At 43.3% G+C, this 20,768-nt stretch overlaps 13 protein-coding genes across 13 annotated transcripts; 6 read left to right on the plus strand and 7 right to left on the minus strand.

The window, feature by feature from the left end:
• Positions 1-106: 106 nt before the first annotated feature.
• Positions 107-2,913, plus strand: SJAG_02349 (COPII-coated vesicle component Sfb3). The gene has a single exon (XM_002173520.2). The coding sequence runs from the start codon at positions 145-147 to the stop codon at positions 2,794-2,796; it is 2,652 nt and encodes an 883-aa protein (XP_002173556.1). The 5' UTR covers positions 107-144; the 3' UTR covers positions 2,797-2,913.
• Positions 2,914-3,191: 278 nt separating this feature from the next.
• SJAG_02350 (fungal protein) lies at positions 3,192-5,379 on the plus strand (the record flags this gene model as incomplete). The annotated part of the gene is made up of 4 exons (XM_002173521.2): positions 3,192-3,422; positions 3,487-3,562; positions 3,690-3,798; positions 3,894-5,379. 4 exons carry the CDS (start codon positions 3,192-3,194, stop codon positions 4,894-4,896), a joined length of 1,419 nt encoding a protein of 472 aa, XP_002173557.1. The 3' UTR covers positions 4,897-5,379.
• On the minus strand, positions 3,652-6,343 carry SJAG_02351 (tetraspan protein Dni2). The gene has a single exon (XM_002173522.2). The coding sequence runs from the start codon at positions 6,221-6,223 to the stop codon at positions 5,486-5,488; it is 738 nt and encodes a 245-aa protein (XP_002173558.1). The 5' UTR covers positions 6,224-6,343; the 3' UTR covers positions 3,652-5,485.
• SJAG_02352 (WDR6 family WD repeat protein) lies at positions 6,334-9,845 on the minus strand. Its single transcript, XM_002173523.2, has 3 exons — positions 8,456-9,845; positions 7,756-8,410; positions 6,334-7,715 (listed from the first exon to the last, which is right to left on the minus strand). The coding sequence occupies exons 1-3, from the start codon at positions 9,511-9,513 to the stop codon at positions 6,447-6,449; spliced, it is 2,982 nt and encodes a 993-aa protein (XP_002173559.2). The 5' UTR covers positions 9,514-9,845; the 3' UTR covers positions 6,334-6,446.
• Positions 9,846-10,075: 230 nt separating this feature from the next.
• On the plus strand, positions 10,076-12,367 carry SJAG_02353 (translation elongation factor G; the record flags this gene model as incomplete). The annotated part of the gene is made up of 1 exon (XM_002173524.1): positions 10,076-12,367. One exon carries the CDS (start codon positions 10,076-10,078, stop codon positions 12,365-12,367), a length of 2,292 nt encoding a protein of 763 aa, XP_002173560.1.
• SJAG_02354 (ER protein translocation subcomplex subunit Sec66) lies at positions 10,408-13,244 on the minus strand. Its single transcript, XM_002173525.2, has 2 exons — positions 13,040-13,244; positions 10,408-12,993 (listed from the first exon to the last, which is right to left on the minus strand). Exons 1-2 carry the CDS (start codon positions 13,131-13,133, stop codon positions 12,509-12,511), a joined length of 579 nt encoding a protein of 192 aa, XP_002173561.1. The 5' UTR covers positions 13,134-13,244; the 3' UTR covers positions 10,408-12,508.
• Positions 13,245-13,403: 159 nt separating this feature from the next.
• SJAG_02355 (metaxin) lies at positions 13,404-14,774 on the plus strand (the record flags this gene model as incomplete). The annotated part of the gene is made up of 1 exon (XM_002173526.1): positions 13,404-14,774. One exon carries the CDS (start codon positions 13,404-13,406, stop codon positions 14,772-14,774), a length of 1,371 nt encoding a protein of 456 aa, XP_002173562.1.
• Positions 14,762-16,179, minus strand: SJAG_02356 (phosphatidic acid phosphatase). The gene is made up of 2 exons (XM_002173527.2): positions 15,870-16,179; positions 14,762-15,679 (listed from the first exon to the last, which is right to left on the minus strand). Exons 1-2 carry the CDS (start codon positions 16,086-16,088, stop codon positions 15,041-15,043), a joined length of 858 nt encoding a protein of 285 aa, XP_002173563.2. The 5' UTR covers positions 16,089-16,179; the 3' UTR covers positions 14,762-15,040.
• On the minus strand, positions 16,138-18,128 carry SJAG_02358 (rRNA processing protein Tsr2). The gene is made up of 2 exons (XM_002173529.2): positions 17,820-18,128; positions 16,138-17,730 (listed from the first exon to the last, which is right to left on the minus strand). The coding sequence occupies exons 1-2, from the start codon at positions 18,081-18,083 to the stop codon at positions 17,461-17,463; spliced, it is 534 nt and encodes a 177-aa protein (XP_002173565.1). The 5' UTR covers positions 18,084-18,128; the 3' UTR covers positions 16,138-17,460.
• Positions 16,445-18,257, plus strand: SJAG_02357 (DUF1769 family protein). The gene has a single exon (XM_002173528.2). The coding sequence runs from the start codon at positions 16,547-16,549 to the stop codon at positions 17,393-17,395; it is 849 nt and encodes a 282-aa protein (XP_002173564.2). The 5' UTR covers positions 16,445-16,546; the 3' UTR covers positions 17,396-18,257.
• Positions 18,258-18,282: 25 nt separating this feature from the next.
• On the plus strand, positions 18,283-18,525 carry SJAG_02359 (ribosomal protein subunit S17; the record flags this gene model as incomplete). Its single annotated transcript, XM_002173530.1, has 1 exon — positions 18,283-18,525. One exon carries the CDS (start codon positions 18,283-18,285, stop codon positions 18,523-18,525), a length of 243 nt encoding a protein of 80 aa, XP_002173566.1.
• On the minus strand, positions 18,328-19,283 carry SJAG_02360 (6,7-dimethyl-8-ribityllumazine synthase). The gene has a single exon (XM_002173531.2). It carries the CDS (start codon positions 19,205-19,207, stop codon positions 18,716-18,718), a length of 492 nt encoding a protein of 163 aa, XP_002173567.1. The 5' UTR covers positions 19,208-19,283; the 3' UTR covers positions 18,328-18,715.
• A 243-nt stretch (positions 19,284-19,526) lies between these two features.
• Positions 19,527-19,832, minus strand: SJAG_02361 (hypothetical protein; the record flags this gene model as incomplete). The annotated part of the gene is made up of 2 exons (XM_002173532.1): positions 19,527-19,570; positions 19,676-19,832. The coding sequence occupies 2 exons, from the start codon at positions 19,830-19,832 to the stop codon at positions 19,527-19,529; spliced, it is 201 nt and encodes a 66-aa protein (XP_002173568.1).
• Between the last annotated feature and the right edge of the window lie 936 nt (positions 19,833-20,768).

Genomic DNA, 20,768 nt, shown 5'->3' on the forward strand with positions numbered 1-20,768 from the left:
TAGACATTTGAAACATTATTATTATTGTTATTTTAAGTTTATTTACAAGCGCGACGCGTTTTTCATTAAAGTGTACCGTTTTAGATGTATTGAACCCACCGCTAAACTGTGGTCACATAGTACCGAGAGCAGCTACGAAGAGCCATGAACCCAATGCAGCCCTATACACTGCCAAATGGCGGACATAGCAATACTGGTGCACAAGGAGCACCTGTTATGCCTCCGTACACGGGTCAATCGAGTCCAGAAGTTGATGTTTTAGCTCAACAAATGAGTGCAAATATGAATCTCAACGAACAAGCTCAATTCCCTGCTGTGCGTCACAAAAAACACAGGGACGCACATGCATATGATATGTCTCTGACAGAACCAGCTGCTCCTGTACCAGTTCCTTCACCGATGGGGCAAATTAATGCTGTAAATCCCAGTCTTCCCGCACAGAGCACTCAGAACACGAATTTAATGGATCGAGTTAGCCTTCCATCGGTTCCTGAAGGTCGTTACGCTGATCAACAAAAAGCAAAGACTGAGGTCGTTGATTCTATGTCCAAAGACTATCCTCCCTTACCTACAACTTCATTCATTTCTAATGACCAAGGTAACTCATCCTCAAAGTTTGTCCAAATGACGACTTACGCAATTCCGCCTACCACGGACATGCTTAATCAGTTGAATATTCCCCTTGGAATGATCGTCCAGCCGTTTGCTGAAAAGCGAGAAGAGGAGCTTCCTGTCCCCGTGGTCGATTTCTCCCAAACAAACCCAGCCCGTTGTCAAAAATGTCGAGGCTACATCAATCCTTTCATTCAATTTACCAGAGGTGGAAGCTGCTGGATTTGTAACCTTTGCGGTCAATCAAATACTTTTACTGATGACTATTATGCCATGTCTTCAGCTGTTATGGGTCGTTCACAGAATGAAGCTCACCCAGAACTCGTATATGGGACAGTTGACTTCGTTGTTGGTAAAGAATACTGGGTTGATGAGAAGGAGCCGAAACCCATGCACTTAGTTTTTGCCATTGATGTTTCGTACGAATCAATTGCTAAAGGTCTTGCGGGTGTAGCGGCTGCGGCTATTAAACAGATTCTCTACGGTCCACGTCGTCTTCCACAAGGTGTGAAGGTCTCCGTGATCGCTTTCGACAGAAATATCCACTTTTTCAACTTGTCTCCGAACTTGGAAAAACCACAAATGTTGTCCGTTCCCGATTTGGAAAACACATTTGTACCATTTGTTGATGGGTTGCTCGTAGATCCAATTGCGTCGCAGCAACCCCTTGAGTACTTATTAGACAACTTGTACGAAATGTTCAGTAGCTATAAGGTCCCTGAACCAGCGGTAGGTAGTACCTTGCGTGCTGCTAAACAAATTTTGGAGGCTACGGGCGGAAAAGTTTCGATGTTTATTAGCGCCCTTCCCACCGTTGGTGCCGGTAAACTCAGACATCGTGAAGATGCTCGTTTGTATGGAACGGAAGCTGAGAAGACTTTGCTCAGTGCTCAAGACAACTTCTACACGAATTTGGCCGACGAGTTTGTCACTAGCGGTATCTGTGTAGACTTATTTTTTGCTACTTCGTCTTACGTTGACATTGCCACGGTGGGCTCTATTGCTTCACTCACGGGTGGTCAGGTCGTTTATTACAGTAATTTTGTTCCAAGCAGAGATGCCCCCCGTTTAGCTGATGAATTAACTAGATCAATGCTTCGTGAACAAGGCTATCGTGTGATGATGAAGACTCGTTGCTCTAATGGTTTGCGCGTTAGTCGTTACATTGGTAACTTTTTCCAAAGAACACCACAAGATATTGAAATGGGTGGTCTTGATGCAGATAAGGCGATTGCAGTTTTGTTTAAACATGAAGGCAAGTTAAGCACTAGTCTGGATGCTCATTTTCAAACTGCTGTACTTTATACTACCGTTACGGGTCAACGCAGAGTTAGAGTTGTTAACTACTGTTGTGCCGTAGCAACTCGTTTGGAGGACTCTTTAGTGCTCGCATCAACCGAACCGATTGCAGGCATCTTCGCCAAGGAAGCATGCGATTTAGTTTCTCTTAAATCTATCAAAGAGGCAAACACTAGACTGTTAGAACAGCTTGTTAATTTGCTTAAGCATTACCGAAAGATTATCACGTCTCGAACTTCCCCGGGTCAATTGGTACTTCCTCGCAATCTGGCTCTTCTGCCTATATATGTACTGGGTATGCTTAAATCGCTTGCTTTGCGTGAAGGTAGCATTCACAGTGACATCCGTGTCAACTTTTTGCGGAAGATTCGTTCTATAGGACTTCCGGAACTTGTACTAACTTTGTATCCTCACATTTTTGCAATTCATGTTCTTCAACCACATGAAGGTATTTACGCAGAGAATGCCGTTGGCCAACCCACCGTCACCCTCCCCCCTCCTGTACGTGCTTCCAGAAAGTTTATTGAAGAGGGCGGTGCATTCCTTATTGTCAATGCTCAAACTGCATATCTCTGGTTACACCGACTGACATCGCCATTGCTCCTCAAGGATCTGCTCGATGTAGACGACTTGAAGAACCTGAAGCCCTTAGAGCCGTTAACCTTTCCTGAATTGAATACAGAACTTAATTTACAAGTTCGCAATATTCTCGACGCTCTTCAGAAACAGTTTCCCCAACACTCTTTGCGTCCTTTGCTTGTTCGTCAAGGTATGGATGGATTGGAAGCGGAACTCACATCATTGTTCATTGAGGACAGAAGTCGGGAAGGCACGGACTACTTTGACTTTTTATCAAAAATTTACGACAACATTTACTCTAAATAGAGCTCAGCTGCAATTCCGCATTACGAATTTCAGTTTGGATCATTTCACGTTAGGGGAATATATTTGGGTACGAAAGCAAAAAGGCGCAATTGAGAGATCTGTAGACATCTGTTTGTTTTGAACGAAATCTGCTTTGAGGAGTCAATAATTGTAGTGTGAACTCATTTTATGCTACTAATGCATTCGTGCACATAAGTATAAGCACATCCTGCGAATCAGGCGGAGGCGTTAAACAGCCTAAAAGTCGTCAGATTTTAGGTATCTTCCATGAATAAAAGAGAATGAGTACTGACTGTAAGTATATTCCTTATCAATTGTTGCTATTTGTTTTGCTTTCTTCGTCTTACTAGTTATTTCTTACGTAATCCGCCAGTTAAAGTTTTCTCTAAGCGAACATGACGCAAAATGCTCCGCTACGAAAACTACAAGCTACACAAATCAGCGCTTGTCAAATGCCATTCGGCATTATCAGAAGAAGTTTTGTAACTCTACCGCTTTCGTCAAGTATAAGTCTTTGTATTATGTCTGCGTCGAGAGTTTGCGACTTCATCAATTACAATTTCGAGAAATGGAACTGTTCTAAGAAAAACCGGTATACGGAAATGCACGTATATGATTTTGACAATGTACGTCTCACCGTGGACGTTGTGAGTACCTAATGACAAAAGTAACTAACGTCCTTTTTAACAGACTCTCTTTCAGACGCCTTTGCCAAATGCTTCCTTATGGAACGCTGAAGCAATTCGGATTCTAATGGGCTTTAACAGTATGTAATCTTCCTTGGTGTCAATGAGGACCCTTAAGACACTATCTAGATGTATAATTTTTCATAAAATGGGTCTCGAGCGTTCGCAATTGGTTGAAACTTTACTAACCTGTTATTTTATTTATAGATCTGGCTAACGGAGGATGGTTTTTTGACAGCCGTGTTCTTGCCGCCACTGGAAGAGGCATGGACGCCGAAGAAAAAGATGGTTGGAAGGGTTGGTGGAATGAAGATATGTAAGTGTTCTATCTGAGCGTAAAAACAAGTTCCGTTTTTTTTTTGTGACAATCCAACTCTTTTCTTTTACTTGTAACTCTAACAACTACGACAGAGTTGAGAAAGCTCGTCAGTCAATTGCTGCTCCGAATGTATTGGCTATTCTACTGACTGGACGTAATGAAGAGTTTCGAAGCGTCATTGATCGTATGGTTTCTGCTAAGGGACTGTGCTTTCAAGGATCTGTGTTCAAGCTAAAGGAAAAAACAGGGAAAGTACCACAGACACTGAAGTTTAAACTGTGGTTTTTCAATGAGGTGCTTCGTCGCTTCTCAAAAATCCACAATATCTATGTGTATGAAGATCGGCCCTCTCATATCGAAGCCTTTAATGGTTGGATGCGCTTTCGAAAAAACAATCCACGCTATAACAAATTAAAGGTCGTTGCCGTTTCAGAGCCCCCGAGTCATTTGGATCCCCACACTGAGTTTAATCTAGTAAGGATGATGATTGACACGCACAATGCAAAAGCAAATTCTGTTGGACGGCCCAAGTATGCCATTGTAAAAGAGAAGGAGTGTTCTGGTTTCTCCGTGTCTACTTACGACCTTTATAAATTGAGAAATACTTTTTTCAATATGCCTATGCCTGATGGTTGCGATATAGCACAACAAATGGAACGGGAGCATGGAACACAGGACACAATCGCAGAGCACAAAGACGATGATGATTTGGACTCACTTGGTTCTTCCGAGCTCTTAGAAAATTCGGAGAAAAGCATAATAGCTCAAACATTTGAATGGAGAGTCACTGCTATTGGCAGATATCAGGACGAGTTTTGGACTTTAAAATATGAGGCAACTGATTACGCAGCGAACGTTCATTTGCCCGAGTGTCTTCAACCGAAGTGTCCCATAGCTGCACCTGGAAAAAACGATCCTGATGGAAATGAAACATTGGAAAATATCGTATTCGTATCTATGGCTACAGGTGCTGTGTCTATTCACAAAGACGACGCATCTAGTATTTCATGGCGTCCATTGAAAGAAAATGAGCAGTGGAATTTACGTGCGACCATGCAGGAAAAATACTACTTTGGTATTCGCGAAGTGCTTTAGAAAGCGCAAACTGATTCTATGTTATATCCCTAAGAAGTGAAATCAAACATCACGTTTGGTCACTGGATTTTTCTTAGTTTGTCATTTAATTTTTCTTTGGCAAACACCACCTGCTTTTATTCTTTTTTCTCTTCCTCTCTCTTATACACACGCACCTTCATCAAATGTTTTCTCGTTCTTTCGTTTTGTAGATTAGCCAGCGCAAGTTTCATACTTAATGACCTTGTCTGTCAAAAATCCTTTTTCAATTACTTTTATAAAGATAAATTGCCATAGGTATCATCTTGATGTATTATATAATCATATTTTAGCTCATAAATTCAAAAACGTCAATTGAGCTTACCTCTTCCTTTGTTTTGGACGAAGTTTTGCTTTAATAAGTTAATTACTTAGAGATATTAGTCCTTATGTTAAAAAAAAAAAACACAGTATATACAGATAGTTTAAGAACAAACAAAATTAAGAAGAAATTAAAAAGAATTGCCCGGATATGCCTGCACGTCCGGTTCAATAAAGTTTAAAGCAGTTCATCATTCATGAGGAAATGGCTCCTTCACCAAAAGGCTCTCTGTGCCAGACACGTTTTAAGTTAAACCGACTCTTTTGCTGTAGAGTCTGTTTCTGTTTGCGGTTTCGTTAATGGCGCGAATATTTCTTCTGTTGCTTTTAAAATTCGTTGTTTGTTGCATTCAATAAGCCATAGTCCTAGATGGATTAAAGCGAATAAGAAGAAACAAAGCGCCGATATCCAACCAAGAACCACAGCAGCAATACCCAACTTTGCTTGGGTCACAGAGGAAGTACCCAGTGCCTCAATTCCAAGTGCAAACGATGTTGCAGAAAGATGTGAAAGAGCCATTTGTATAATTTGAAAGAATGCAGCCAAAAGGTTTAGGTACAGACAGCTAATAGCCCAATAGCGGATGTTACGATTATTTAGGAATTTTAATATCGTGAAAACAATGGACAAACTGCAAAGGCCAAAAACGATTCCCAGAAGCACTGGATGAACTAAACTCCAAACATAAACAGCGGCTTCTTTGGCATTTGCGTTACTCGATTCCTTCCAGTATTTTAAACCATGGCATTCCCTTGAACTATTTGCCAATTTTGAGCAAATTCCGAAAAAGCCAACATCAATAGTTACGTTTTGGCTTGTAAGTCGAAGAATTCGAATAGTCCTGGATTCCTTAGAAAGACAACCACAAACCAGGAGACATGAAAACAGCCAACCAACAGCAAGAATTATGTTGGAAAGATAGGAAGGGTACGGAATTAAACGGTATAGTGAGACGATGGTCTTGATATGTTGTTGAACAAAATTCATTTTAGTATTAAATGCCAGTCGTTCGTCCGTTAAGCCTTTATAATGGGGAAATATAGGAATAGCTGTTTTTCTTTTTATAGCCTTTCACTTTTTGATTAAGTGCTTTGAAACAAAGAAATTTGTCAGAACAAAGAATTGTTAAGCAATACAGACAAAGACAATACAAGTGACACTAGAAAGACAAAGACATTCGTACCACAATTTTATTAACTTAGTAATCCATCTATAACTGTAATTCAAAAACTTCGAGACCCAAACCATGTGCAATAACAAGATCCTTATATTTTGTAATACCACAGACGTCCGGAACAAAGGTGTAATGTTCTCCAACCTTCATTAACTCGTTACACTCGTTATGCCAAAGAACAAGTCGTTGATCTATAGAAGCAGAAATGAATTTTTCGTTAGATAAAAGAATTATACCAGTAACAGAAGATGCATGTGCCTCCGGGAAAGTTGTGTGAAGTAACTCCATGAATATAACAATATGGAGTGCATCAGACCATTTAATAGATAATTGTAATAGAGAAACACTACCATCATCTCCACCGGTTGCTAATGTTAGCAGCAATTTCTTTTCGGATTCTTCCTGGATACGAAGATCAATTCCTAATATACCGGATTGATGAATGGCCTTCCTCCAAACAAGAATCGGATTGGCATCTTTCTCTTTACATTGGAGGTTCCAAATCATAATATGACCGTCTGTAGAGGCGACGAGAGCGTAAACCTCGTCACGAAAAACAAATTGCTTGATCTGAAGTAGACAAGAGGACTTATACTTCCAACTCTTGTACAGACGAAATTCTTTTTCCGTGAGGTTATAGATCCATAAACGAAGAGATGAATCGGAATACACAGCCGTTAGCCAAAGACAATTGTTGTCAGTCTTATCCTGAGTAATAGCGAAGTCCATAACTCTGAGATCAACATCTTTCAAATCTTCAGCAGTACACGTAGATGTTAGCAAAAGCGTCTTTTGACGGTCTTCATGAGTTAAGGCGTTAACATCTTGAGGTACCGAGAAAGCAAAAAGTTCGTTAAGACCAGCACTACTGAATAAAAGTTGGTCATTAAACCACTGCAATGATTGGATTCCTGTATTGTGAACTTTAGTAGCCCCCAGAACACGAATGTTATTCGTAGAAGGATATAATTGTGAAAGTATAATCTGTGTGTCTTCTGCTCCAGTAGCCATTAACATTCGCGAAGGCTCAATACAAAGCTCTCTGACCTCGCGTCCATGAAGTCCTTCTTGTATGCAATATTGGGAATATTTTGTGGAGACATTGAATTGCTTATAGTGAAGGATCGATGATTTCACAAAAGCAAATGACTGATTGTTTTCTTCAAAACAGCAACCCCATAAACGATGGCTTCCACCGCATTCAATGCTATATGATTCTACATTTGAAGACTCATTGTAGACGAAGAATTCCGATGAGTAGAAACCCCACAGAGTATACGAGACGCGGTCAGCGTTGAGTGCACCCTAAAATTAGTCAATAAAATGAAGTATATGTCAAACTTACACCGGCGAAAAATCCTTTATGAGGCTTCCTAAGCACAAGTGTGTCTAAGGTCCAACCTTCGGCTTTAGAATGTTTGAGTGACAGCTTTTTCATCGCATCACGGCCAACAGTAGTTAAGAGCAATTGTCTTTCTTGTGAAGACTCAATTATAATATTGTAAAGGGATTCATATTTATGAACTCCACGCCAAACATGAATGAACGAACTCGTGTTTTTGTCAAATATGGCCAAGGATCCTGTCTTAGATCCCAAAATATACAGACCAGGATTCTCGGAAACCATAAAAGAAACCGGCTCAAAACTTTCTGGCATTTCTAACGTTTGTTCACTGACGTATTGAAGACTTTTCTCGTCTTGTTTAAATTGCTGAAGGCCGACACGAAACTTATTTTTTCCTATAGGAGACTTGACGTACAGATAGAGCGATGCATCTGTAGCGCATGTTAGTAACTGTAGAATTTTTTTATCCGTGAGTTTTAAAGAGTGCAAATTCTGAAATCCAACTGATGTTACACTGCCGACGATTACTGTTCCCAACCGTGTACCAATTGCAATGTATGGACTCTGGGACCAAGAAGCAAGGACAGCGCATGACGATGCTTCTGGTAACACGCTCAGCAACTTTTGCTCTTTGTCTGATATAGATGATAATTCACTGATCTGTTAGTTTGACATGCGACCATTTAAAATAAAAACTTACCCAGCCTTAGATATACATAGGAGATTGCCAGTATTTTTAAAACAGATGGATGTCGGGATAGTTTTGGAGGGGAAAATGCCCTTCAGGTCAATATCTTGACTATGTGATGGGGTAACCAATTTCCACGCTCGAATGGCACCATCGTTTCCGCCAGTGAACAGCTGTTTTGTAGCTTCATTTTCTGTGACACACCATATGTGTTTACCACCGTGACCCTCAAATGTTTTCTCTTGTACAAGTTTATCTCCTTTTAAATTCCAAATTCTAAGAGTTGCATCCTCTGAAACGGACGCAAGGGAACCATTTTCCAAAATTATTGCTCTCCACACACGTGCTGTATGTCCATATCCTGTGCCAATACAATTGTTTGTTTTCAAATCCCAAAGTCGAACAGAACGGTCCTCAGACACAGAACAGAGAGTAGAGAAATCTTTACTGAACTTTAAATCGAAGCAAGCTCCGTCATGTCCGCGAAGAATTGCCGTTACCGGTACTTCATAGTGATCTTCAGAAGTTAACGGAAATGACCATAGAAGGATCTCTCGAAAAGCAGAAGCCGAGGCAACCCAGACATGGTTATCATAAAACGCCAGCGAAGCACAAAATAATACTGGTGTTTTCTGGCATGTGATAGTTTTGGTATGTTCCCATTTTCCGTTCGGACTGCTGGAATAAAAAAGGACTTGATTTTTTGCAGTTACAAGTAAAAGCTGAGTAGAAGATAGGGCAATTATATCGTGAATCCAGTATGAGCATTGATATGTTGCACACGCTTCAGTTTCAATATCAAGTATACCAAAGCTCGTTGCTCCCCATAAGATAACTTTGTTATCCAAAAAATCCTTGATTCCGTGTATCTTGTTGCGTTGAAAACCGGAATGAATACTAGTAACTTTCCTATTAGAATCATAAAGTTTGATCCAAGGACCTTGGGCAGCACATATAAACTTGCCATTCTTTATGGAACAAATAGCTGTTACGGGTCCATAAAAATCACTTTTTTTTAGAAATCCCGCGGCAGAAGAATCTTTTTTTAGCATTTTTGCTTTATGGCACATAATATTTTTGCAGCTGTTATATTAATATATTTCACTCTTGTAGAAAATGCAAATGAAGAACAAGAAGAGAAATAAACAGTCAAATTTGTTTTAGAGACGCCAAGTGTTGTAAATGATGTGCAGTCTCTCAATTATTGAAGAAACCGTTTCACACAAGTGAACCGTTCAATTTTGTAGACAAACAAAAGAAACTATTGCAGAAAGACAGTACCACGCGTAAAGCCCTTGTTATTTATGAGTATACAAGCTTACGTATTGATACAGAAGTTACTTGAAAAAAGATTTCTTTTTTTCAAACAATTGTATGGCCTGTTACAAAAAACGACTCTGACTTGCACACCAAATTAAAAAAAAAGCTCGATTAAAGCATTTTACCTGAAAATACACAGAAATCAACACATTCTGTGCAAGTTACAGTTTCCAAACTTACTAACTGGACGATACTCTGTTTGTTTAACGACGTTACGAAATTCTTTCTTTTTTATTGCGAACTGATATAGCTGAATATTAATGAATTAGGATCCAACACAAATTTAATTAAAAATAATCTCAATAAGGGAACATGTTTATGAGATTGAAAGTCTTAGAGATGAATAGCATACGAAGACAAACTTTATTGCGGCAGTTTACGAATGTATACAACGTTGTTTCCCGTTCAGCGAGACTCTGTTCACAAGCTATACCCAAACGCCTTTTCTACTCAACTGGTTCTCGTGCTAATAGCATCCCAGACGCCTTATCGCGGTTACGAAACATCGGTATCTCTGCCCATATTGATTCCGGAAAAACGACATTTACCGAACGTGTACTTTTTTACACGGGCAGAATTAAAGACATTCATGAAGTTCGCGGTAAAGACAATGTTGGCGCTAAAATGGATTCTATGGAACTTGAGCGTGAAAAGGGTATAACTATTCAATCCGCTGCTACATACTGTAACTGGAAACGCAAGCAAAAAGATGGCGATGAACAGGACTATATCATTAATATCATTGATACTCCTGGTCATATTGATTTTACGATTGAAGTCGAACGCGCGCTTCGTGTGCTTGATGGAGCTGTACTGATTTTATGTGCTGTTTCTGGAGTACAATCACAGACTATAACGGTTGACCGTCAGATGCGGCGCTATAATGTTCCCCGTATAACATTCATAAACAAAATGGATCGGATGGGTGCTAACCCTTGGCGAGCCATTGAACAACTGAACGCGAAACTTCGAATTGCCGCCGCTGCCGTGCAGATTCCCATCGGCTCTGAAGACAATCTTGAAGGTGTTGTTGATTTAATCCATATGCAGAGTATTTATAATCGTGGGAAGAAAGGAGAGAAAGTGGAAATTACAGGTTCTATTCCTGAACACTTGAAAGAATTAGCAAACGAGAAACGAGCTCTGCTTATTGAAACATTGGCTAACATTGATGAGGAGATTGGCGAGCTGTACGTGATGGAAGAAACGCCCTCTCCCGAACAGTTAATGAGTGCAATACGGTCAGCTACACTTTCTCGTCAATTCACACCGGTTTTTATGGGGTCAGCACTCGCAAACATTGGTGTGCAACCTCTCTTGGATGCAGTATGCGATTACTTACCCAATCCATCTGATGTAACGAACACGGCGCTTGATGTGAACCAAGGAGAAAAGTCCGTAACATTACACACCGACTACAATGAACCACTTGTCGCACTTGCCTTCAAGCTTGAAGACGGGCGGTTTGGTCAACTGACTTATATGCGAGTGTATCAAGGTGTACTGAAACGTGGTAATCAAATTACAAATGTTAACTCGGGAAAACGAATCAAGGTTCCACGCTTGGTTTTATTGCATTCAGATGAAATGGAAGATGTTGAGGAAGCTCCAGCAGGCAGTATTTGTGCTATGTTTGGAGTAGACTGTGCTTCCGGTGACACGTTTACTGACGGGTCCATAAAATACGTGATGTCTTCCATGTATGTTCCCGAACCAGTTGTCTCCTTATCGATAAAACCGAAAAATAAAGATTCACCAAACTTTTCCAAGGCGCTCGCTAGATTCCAACGAGAAGATCCTACCTTCCGTGTTCACATTGACAAGGAATCCAATGAAACAATTATCAGCGGAATGGGAGAATTGCATCTCGAAATTTACTTGGAGCGTTTGGCGAGGGAATATCGCACCGAGTGCATTACAGGCAAGCCCAGGGTGGCGTTCCGTGAAACGATCACCACGAAGGCTCCTTTCAGTTATCTGCACAAAAAGCAAAGTGGAGGTGCTGGCCAGTATGCAAAAGTGGAAGGTTATATTGAATACATGGAACCAAAGGAAGATGGAAATGGCCGCCTAGTGGATCATGAATTTGTAAACCACGTTGTTGGAGGTGCCATCCCTAGTCAATACATTCCAGCTTGTGAGAAAGCATTCAAGGAATGTCTTGAGCGGGGCTTTCTTACTGGACACCCTATCAAAAACTGTAGGCTCGTCCTTGAGGACGGAGCAGCACATTCTGTTGACTCTTCCGAATTAGCTTTTCGCGTTGCTTTGACACATGCTTTCCGGCAAGCTTTCATGGCCGCAAAACCAATCGTTTTGGAACCAATTATGAACGTAACCGTTACAGCGCCTGTAGATGACCAAGGTGTCGTAATTGGCAATTTGGATAAGCGTAAGGCGACCATCGTTAATACTGACATTGGTGAAGAGGAGTTTACACTACAAGCTGAAGTCCCTCTGAACAGTATGTTTTCCTACTCATCTGACATTCGTTCATCCACACAAGGAAAAGGCGAGTTTACAATGGAGTTTCTCAAATACCTTCCAGCACCAGGATATGTTCAAAAGGAGCTCATTGCGGAATATGAAAAGCAGCATAAATAGTAGAAGAAAGGATACACAACTGTGATAGTGTTTTTCATTAGTTTAGCACAGGTCATTCTACCGTCTTTATTTCATTTTTCTTAGAGATTTTGTCCTCTCCAAGAGCGCTGGATTCGACAGCTATACACATAAAACGAATGTTTACAAAACACCAAGCTCCTTTTGAGCTTGGATGCGTTTTTGTTCTTCGACTTGTTCAAATTCCGCCTTTTCTTGTTGCCAGCGTTTAGAGGCTTGCTCAATGTTCTTGGGAATTTCGTCAAGTTTGTTGTGGATACGTTCATTGTTAATAATTTCGTTACAGCTCTGGAAGAAGAACTGGTTCCAGCCTTCTTGAAGTGTGTTTGCTGTTCTAGCAACGTCCATTAACTCTAATTCCATTTCCTTTTCAAGTCGTGTAAATTCTTGAATTAGCTCGTCGCCGACAGCACCACGGTTAATAAGGACATTCAATGCATTTCGGGAATTCTTCATTTTTAAGAGTCTCTTCAAATCCTCTGTGCCACGAATGACCAAGCTCGATTTGAGAATTACGTCGGGAGCCGGCGGCTTCTGCTTAAGCACGGAAAAAAATACATTTCTCGCATGACAGGGACCAAACCAGTCTTCTAACAAGTTTTCCGGACCTATAGTACTTGTAAGTAAAATACTCTTCACGTTGTCCACACTTACCCTTAGGCTTTCTTTTCCGGACAAAAACGGATATTCCATAAAGGAACCCGATAAGTACAGCTACATAAACGATAGGAACGTAAATCGACAACATTCCTGTCAAAAAACACGGCTTGATGGATCCAAAAGGTGCCGACCAGCTATGTTGTCTCGGTGGTGGGAATTGGACTTGGTGAGTTTTCCCAGAAAAGGGGACACATATAAAATTGAACCCGGACGGAAACAACAATAATTTGTTCAAGCTCACCACTAGGCTATTATGACCATCTGAAAACACCACTTTTAGAAAATAACCGGACCTATCTCTACCGGTCAAACGCACCTGGCCCTTGACAACATTTAGACGATCATTTCATATATATCCATGATTCAGCTTTTCGTGTATGGACCAGGGTTTGGTCGGCCGTCTATTGATCCAGCATGTTTAACAGCGCTGACGTACTGTGTCTTGGCAATTCCTGCAGATGAGTTGTTGGTATATCGCACTAACAATAGTCGAATGAGTCCTACGCAGGAATTGCCTGCTCTAATGGACGGAAATGTTTGGTTAGGTGGTTGGAGGTCAATTCTCGCTTATGTGAAACAGAAGGGTTACAATTTGGATGAAAAACTGTCTCCAGCAGACACCAATACAGCTGCTGTCATTGGACGACTCATTGAACGAAAGGGAAATGATCTTTGGCTTTTAGACGCTTATTGTATTGAAGAAAATTATGTAAAGTCAACTCGACCAGAGTGGTCAAAAGTTCTTGGTTTCCCATTCAACTATATTAAACCCAAACACGATCAACAACAGGCGTGGAAGCGTCTGCGTGCTTCTTGGGGCTCTGATGTAAGCGATGTTGAATATGTGCCATCCAACATGCCTATTTCTCGTATGTGGGAAAACGAACGCCGCAAACAGCAGGCTTCGCTTAAGGCGTGTGCCCGTGACATTCGTATCCATAGCATTGCCTTGTCTTTTTACAAGACCATAGAACAGCTATTCTCTCTTAATGAAGACGGGCAACAAGGGGATTATATATTCGGGGACGAACCGAGCTCACTTGATTGTGTCCTGTATGGGTATCTTTCCCTTCACGTGTATGCATGGGAGCAGTTTCCCCACGCAGTTGCGACTCCTGCTTTAGCGGCAGAAAGTCCAAAACTTCTTGAGCTCTTAAACCGTTTACACAATATTTGGGCCGGCGATGACAATAGCATTCTTCGGCTGTTTCCGGTTCAAACGCAACCTCAAGGGTTTACTGACTTGGCTACGATTGCTTGGAACAATGTGCGTTCAAAAGTATCCGAGTCAGCATTGCACATCTCTAAAAATATGAAAAACCAGGACAAGCTTCTTGCATATGCTCGTAATGGATTTTTCATCACTGCTTCCGTATTCGGGTTTGTTTGGTACGTTGTCTCTAACGGCATCGTCCAATTTACTGATGAGGACGAATACGAAAACTTGCAAACAGGAGAAGAAATGGTTTCCGAAGAACCGGCATCCAAAGCACCAGCAGCAGGGACAGAAGCGAAAACAGATGCAAAGGAAGGAGTTGATGCATCCAACTCTGAAAATGGACCTGCAAGTGCGGAAGATGAAACGATCCCTTCAGCTCAAAGCTTGCTTGGAACGCTAGGCAGCGTACTTGCTGGGCACTCTGAAGATGAAGAAGAAGAAGAGAATGAAGCCGAAGCTTTCGAAGATGAAAATAGTGGTGTTATTGATGAAGATGACTTTGATGAATAAGAGTATACGTGTACATATCACCTAGTAGAGCCTTAAGGCTGAAGAAACTATGAAAAGCTGCTGACGCAAACAGTTGAAGCAGCAGAGAAAGAGAAAGCAAACAAAGAGAGGTGGAGAGGAGTGCAAAAAAAAAAAGCACATTACCACGCATATTCCGTAAAGAGATGAAGAAGAAGGTATTGAAGAATAGGTCGAGCTATAGAGGCCGATAATGAGGACAGAAGCCCGCAGAGATGCGGGCTCCTCATAACCACTTAATGCATCATTTAGACCATAGCTTCTGCATGCGACAGGTTGTCGGTGTTCGAGCGAATACTGCTTGACTCAGAAGGCATAAACTCGGCGTATGTAACGTCCGAGTCAGTCTTTCCGATGGATGGGAAGTACTGACGATACACAGCAAAGGCCATCAACATGCCAAACAAGCCGCCTACGACGATGTCCTCCTTGTGATGGCGATAATCTTGCGACCGTGTCAAACCGACCCAGCCGGCTAGCGCGAGCGGAATGACAGGAATGACAAACTTCCAACCGGCCGAAAACCGTGAATTGAGTTTGAGTTGTGCTGCGAGAAACAACGCCAAGTAACCGAGACCGGAGAAGGAGAAAGAAGTATGGCCGGAAGGGAAGGAACGCATGCCATCCAGGAGGCGCTTATTCTTCTGATCTGTTGTGCAAATGGCGACAGTAACGAGCTTGTTTGTCGGAGCAGACGACAAAGGCTTGCAGCGGTCGAGGAAGTCGGGACGAGGACGGCCAACGGCGTTCTTAGTAAGTGTTACCAATAAGCCGGTCAGCATTGTTGAGTACAGCAAACCCAAACTTGCTTGTCTCGCCAAAACTGGGCTTCTCTTCCATGCAGCTACGCAGAAGATGACGACAATTGGTCCGAGAATACCAATGATCTAGAAAACTGTTAGCAAGTTGAAGCAGGAAGTATGGACAGAGAGTGACAGAGAGTGAGTGACAGAGAGAGAGAGAGAGAGAAGGTGCTTTAGTCACCGATTGAAGCCACAGAAAAGGTGAACGAGAACCATACTTCACCAACCGATTCGACTCGTTTTTTTCTCCAAACTCTGTCCATTTGGTACATACACCGAGGTACTCAGTAGGAATTTGTTCATGTTCAGCGTATGGATGAGAAATATTCAAATCAGACACGGCGAACTGACGTTCGAATGGACGAAGCGTAAAATCGAGAACAAAGTACAGCACACAGACCACCAGCAGGCAGATCCATTCTATGTAACGAAAGAAGACTGGGATTCGTGACATGAGTAGCGCTGGTAGCAAAGCCCTCTGTCCTTGTCGCATTTTGCGTCTTTTATTGCTCTGAGTGTTAGCAGAGTTCAATTAGCATGGGCTGAGATACGAGATTAGATATTACAGATCAGATAAATAAGCGATAACCTAAACGAAGCTAGAAAAAAGGGGTGGGAAGGAAGAGCTTGGAGGAGCGCACTAGTGCACAAAAGGAAGAGTGTGGATTGGACGAGGAGGACGAATTGCAACGGTCATAATTGAGACGAGAACACCTGCCGCTCGTATGCGCCGGCCGATCCTAACGGGCCTTGTTTGCCTCGTTAAGCCTCGGGGCTCAATGAGGCGGAGCTGCTCGGGAACTCGTTAAACGAGTTAAGGAATTTCCGAGGGCTGGACGTTGCAGTGTGCTGTGTCTCACTATTCCCCGCTACTCCACTCTACCCCTCGCTATTCCCTGACGCCGATCTCCGATCTATGACGTAGATCCTGCTCGCCGAAAACCCCAAGACATGCTGCTCAGTACTGCTACTATGAACATCCAGTCATTTTTCAGGGAATGTGGACGCAGGGTCCCGTTTCTGTTTAACGAGGTGCCAATTGCCGTCAGCAACGAAGTTTTTGAGGGCCAGATTCTCCTGCGACTCCGCGGATATACGCGAGAATCATCAGCATACTTGAGGAGGAGCAGTGATAACTGCTCACTGATGATAAGCGGCCGGTTCAAGGCTGGAGCTGAGAACTTGACGGCCGACGATCTTATGTTTGGTAATGTTTTTGACTACCACGTGCTCGACGATCTGCCCTTTGGTTGGCAGGTAATGATGCGGGGTTTGCGCTTTGTCGATCCATCCCTGGAATATGATTTTCATTGCGAAAGACCATACGCTTTATCGCCGCTGTATGCGACAATGACGAAAATGCGATTCTCTAAGAATCAAGCGTTCCCACTGGAATACTTTGAAGCTACGGCTGAAGACAAGAAGCGTCGACACGATATGCAGGACGTCAACAAACGCCGCCAAGTGCGCTTGCAACCCGGGACGTTTTTCATTGCTGACTTCTGCAATGCAATCATTGATCCTAAGAGCCTGACTGTCGTCTTGCCCCTCGTACACGTGCACATATCCATTCAACGGTTTTACCGAAACCATCCTCTCGTTTATGTATGTAAGCGAAGGAACGGCGACGACCTTTTCGCTGTCGAAATGGAACTGTTCGAATCGAGAGACAACGACGACGACGACGACGACAACAGGGATTCGGACAGGGACAACGACAGAGATAGAGATAGAGACCGTTATCTGGAGCAACCACACTCTGTTCAAAATTCCTTTGGTGTTCAAAACGAGTTGGATTAGGATTGAGTGTGTGCTAACCGTAGAACAATTGCTGCCGTGTCGCACGCATTCTCTCTCACGCCCTCCTAGTAACGACGCTTACGTTGCACCATAGTGAACCCGTCGTCATCAACGACAGGATCCTGTTGCTGCTGCGACTGCTCCTGTGCATCTGGTGCCTCCACGAGTTCAGGTGTTGCCTCAGCATTGGCTGTCTCGGACGATCCGGCGCCTGCACCTCCTTCACTTTCCATTTTCTCCAGCAACTTCTTGCCAACGGTTTCGTGCAACTTACGAATGGGCTCAAAGTCGTCCTCTTGCGACGACTTCCACAGCGAAACAAGGTCGGTAGCCAACTACAATTTGATTAGCGTTGGTCGGGCCACGTGCAAACCCCCGCGGGCGTAGTAGCTCCATCCCTCGGGGCATGCAGATCATTACGTACCTCATAAGCCGAGTCATCCTCGACATCAGCACTAAACTCGTCGGTGAGGATCTGCAGGATGATCTCCTCAACGTCGTCGGCCTCAACGTCTGGGTTGGCGGTGATGAAGTCGAAAACGGCTCCAGCCATCCAATCTCGCTTGTCAGCGGACTCGACGCCGCCCCATTCCTCCTCAACGGCCTGTTTCATCACAGGCCACGAGTGGAAGACCAGTCCAACCGCGTACTCGAAGTATGCAACCTTTTTTTCAGGATCGTCAAACATGGCTGAAGGACGGGGTGGAAGAGAGGAACTGAGATGCAGTGAGCGTTAGCGAGGGAAGGTGGGGCAAGTGGGGGAGGGCAGTGAGTGGGGCAGAAAGTGGGGGCTAAGAAGCTCTAGCGCGCTCCACCGCATTCTGAAGGTCTCCCTCATCTACTCTCGCTAACGCTCACTGCACCTTCGTCTCACCTCCACGTCCCTCATGAAAGCAAGATTCATTGGCTCGGTCGTGTCACACTTCATGCCAAACACGGCCAAGGTGCAAGTCACCAAGCTCAAGCTTCATCCCAAGATTCATAAAACCGTCAAAGTTCGTAAAAATTACCTCGTACATGACACGATGAACGCAAAGGTGGGCGACACCGTCGCCATTGAACATTGCGGACCCATTTCCAAACTGAAACGCTTCATGATTACAGAGATTTGCAAACGGGAGAATGAATGATATATCCATGAGAGAACAAAAAATTCACACTTGAAAAACTCTACTGAAAGAGCTTCTACAACCAGCAACGTTTGTTTCATAAGAATACGCGTTTTTAAGCTTTCTAACGCGTGCAACGCGCGACGCTTCGGCGACGCGAAAAATAAGGTTGCATGAAAACGCGTAACGCGGTGGTTGATGAATATCCGCCTTAAAGTTCGTTACGACGTTGAAGACCCATTTCTACGGCAGCAGAACCCCAGTCGAGACCGTGGTTATGGCCACCATTGAAACCAGCGCGTTCTAAGGCTTGCTCGTCGTTCAACACCGTGAGCAGACCAAGAATGACTGGGACACCGGTGTCGAGTCCGACGCGCATGAGACCGTGTGACGTAGCGTCGGCGATATACTCGAAATGCATGGTGGATCCCTTGATCAGCACACCAATGGCGATCACGGCGTCGTACTTTTTGCCGGTCTTGAGAGCCATCGAAATACCGATCGGCAATTCCCAACTGCCGGGGACGCTACGAACGTCGATGTTCTCGCGAGGAACATTGTGCTTTTTCACCATGCTGTCGATGGCGCCGTTCACAAGCGGCTCGATAGCATCCATGTTCCAGCGTGCATGCACGATTAACACGTTCAGATCGCTGCCTTGCAGATCTGCAGGATTCGGTCCTTTGATTCCTTTAAAAAACATACTTGATGCGTGGTGCTTTGGTGCAGGAGGGGATGAACGAGGTGGTCATAGGGTCTGCACGGTGGAGTGCTTTATTTTTCGTTAGTAAGCGATAATGAGCTGGAGCGATGCATTGTGAGTGCTTAGAGAGTCAAACGCGTGGTGTTAAACCTCACAAGTCCACACTGTCGCTCTTTAGTTCTCGTTATCCTGCTCTATCTCGTTTATCAATACAAGTTGCTTCTTCATTAAAATTCGTTAAACAGAATAGTGATGCACGTTCGAACTCAATCGCGGCTGTTTCGAGCACAGTCGCAGCAAATGCAGCATTCGACCAGTTTTACCGATGAACAGCGGCATACTTGTCCATACAGCGACCCCAGGCTAAATGTTAGCAAGCATTTTGGAGAACTCCTTCACTGGCACGAAACGACGCGTCAATTGGGTTCGTAACCTTAATTCACGCGTCGCTGTCCGAGTGCTCCATACCGTAAAATGCAAATTTCCGGCCCAAGAACCGGCCAACTATGGGGAAAAGGACGAGACAGAACAGCTTTTCGATCTGTTCAATCGACTCCCGAAAGTCTTCGTCGATGTCGCTGTACACGTCAACTTCAACTTTTTCTACAGGCTCGGCGGTAGTCATGATGGAGTGGGACCGTCAAAGACGACGACTGGTTCTTGTCTCTAGCACAGAAACACCACCACGAGAGTGGGGGGGTGGAGGACACAATGCCTATGTGGGGTGCATGTGGGGCAAAAAAGAAGCAGTGACAAGGGAGGAAGAGAGGGAATTAAGATAAGACGAGATGTTGCGAAACGAAATGCGAGAATGAGCGCAGTTAGAATGGAACCCTGTTACCCTGACACCACACGGGTCGCACGGTACTTCTTGGCTCTCCACGTTTGGCGCTTACGATCGCAATTCGTCGTCGGCATGTTCAATGTCGACAGCGACGAAATTGAGTCCTGTTTTTCACAACAGCCATTGTTACGTTTGAACAAAGCGAAATAATAACACGACTCATGCATGACATGTTCTTACAGCGCGCATGGCTTTGTCTGCGATAATTGTGTTGCTTTTTTTTTTTTTCTTTGTCCCTTCTTCCTGCATAAATAGCGTAAATGATCAGGCGGTTTATACAGAGGTACATCTAGCAAAAACACCTACAAAGCATCTGCTTTTCTATGGTCACCTTCTCGTTTTTTTTTTTGTCAACTCATTTTCTCCTCTTATTACTCTATTCTAACTAATTTTCTTAACCTTGCTAAGTTATGGGAATTGCGCACTCAAGCCACGGTCTCCGTTTCTACCGGTGAATTGCATTCTTCAATCATTCGCGAATACACGATAATACTCTAAAGCTTTTATTACACGGACTTTTAGTTTTTTTTAAATTTTACCCCCTTCGCGTTTGTGAATTATTAACCGTCTAACCGTTCGTCTCTCTACTACCCAATTGACACAGTGGTACGGACCGTTTGACAATCATTCATTTGAATTGATCGTCTTTCGCGTAACCGGGCGACACTATCCCGTACCCCCCTTGTCCGGCTCATTTTTAATTTTTTTCCTGGTTTT

The sequence above is a fragment of the Schizosaccharomyces japonicus genome (genome assembly GCF_000149845.2).
Source record: "Schizosaccharomyces japonicus yFS275 unplaced genomic scaffold supercont5.1, whole genome shotgun sequence".
NCBI classification, from domain to species: Eukaryota; Fungi; Ascomycota; class Schizosaccharomycetes; order Schizosaccharomycetales; family Schizosaccharomycetaceae; genus Schizosaccharomyces; species Schizosaccharomyces japonicus.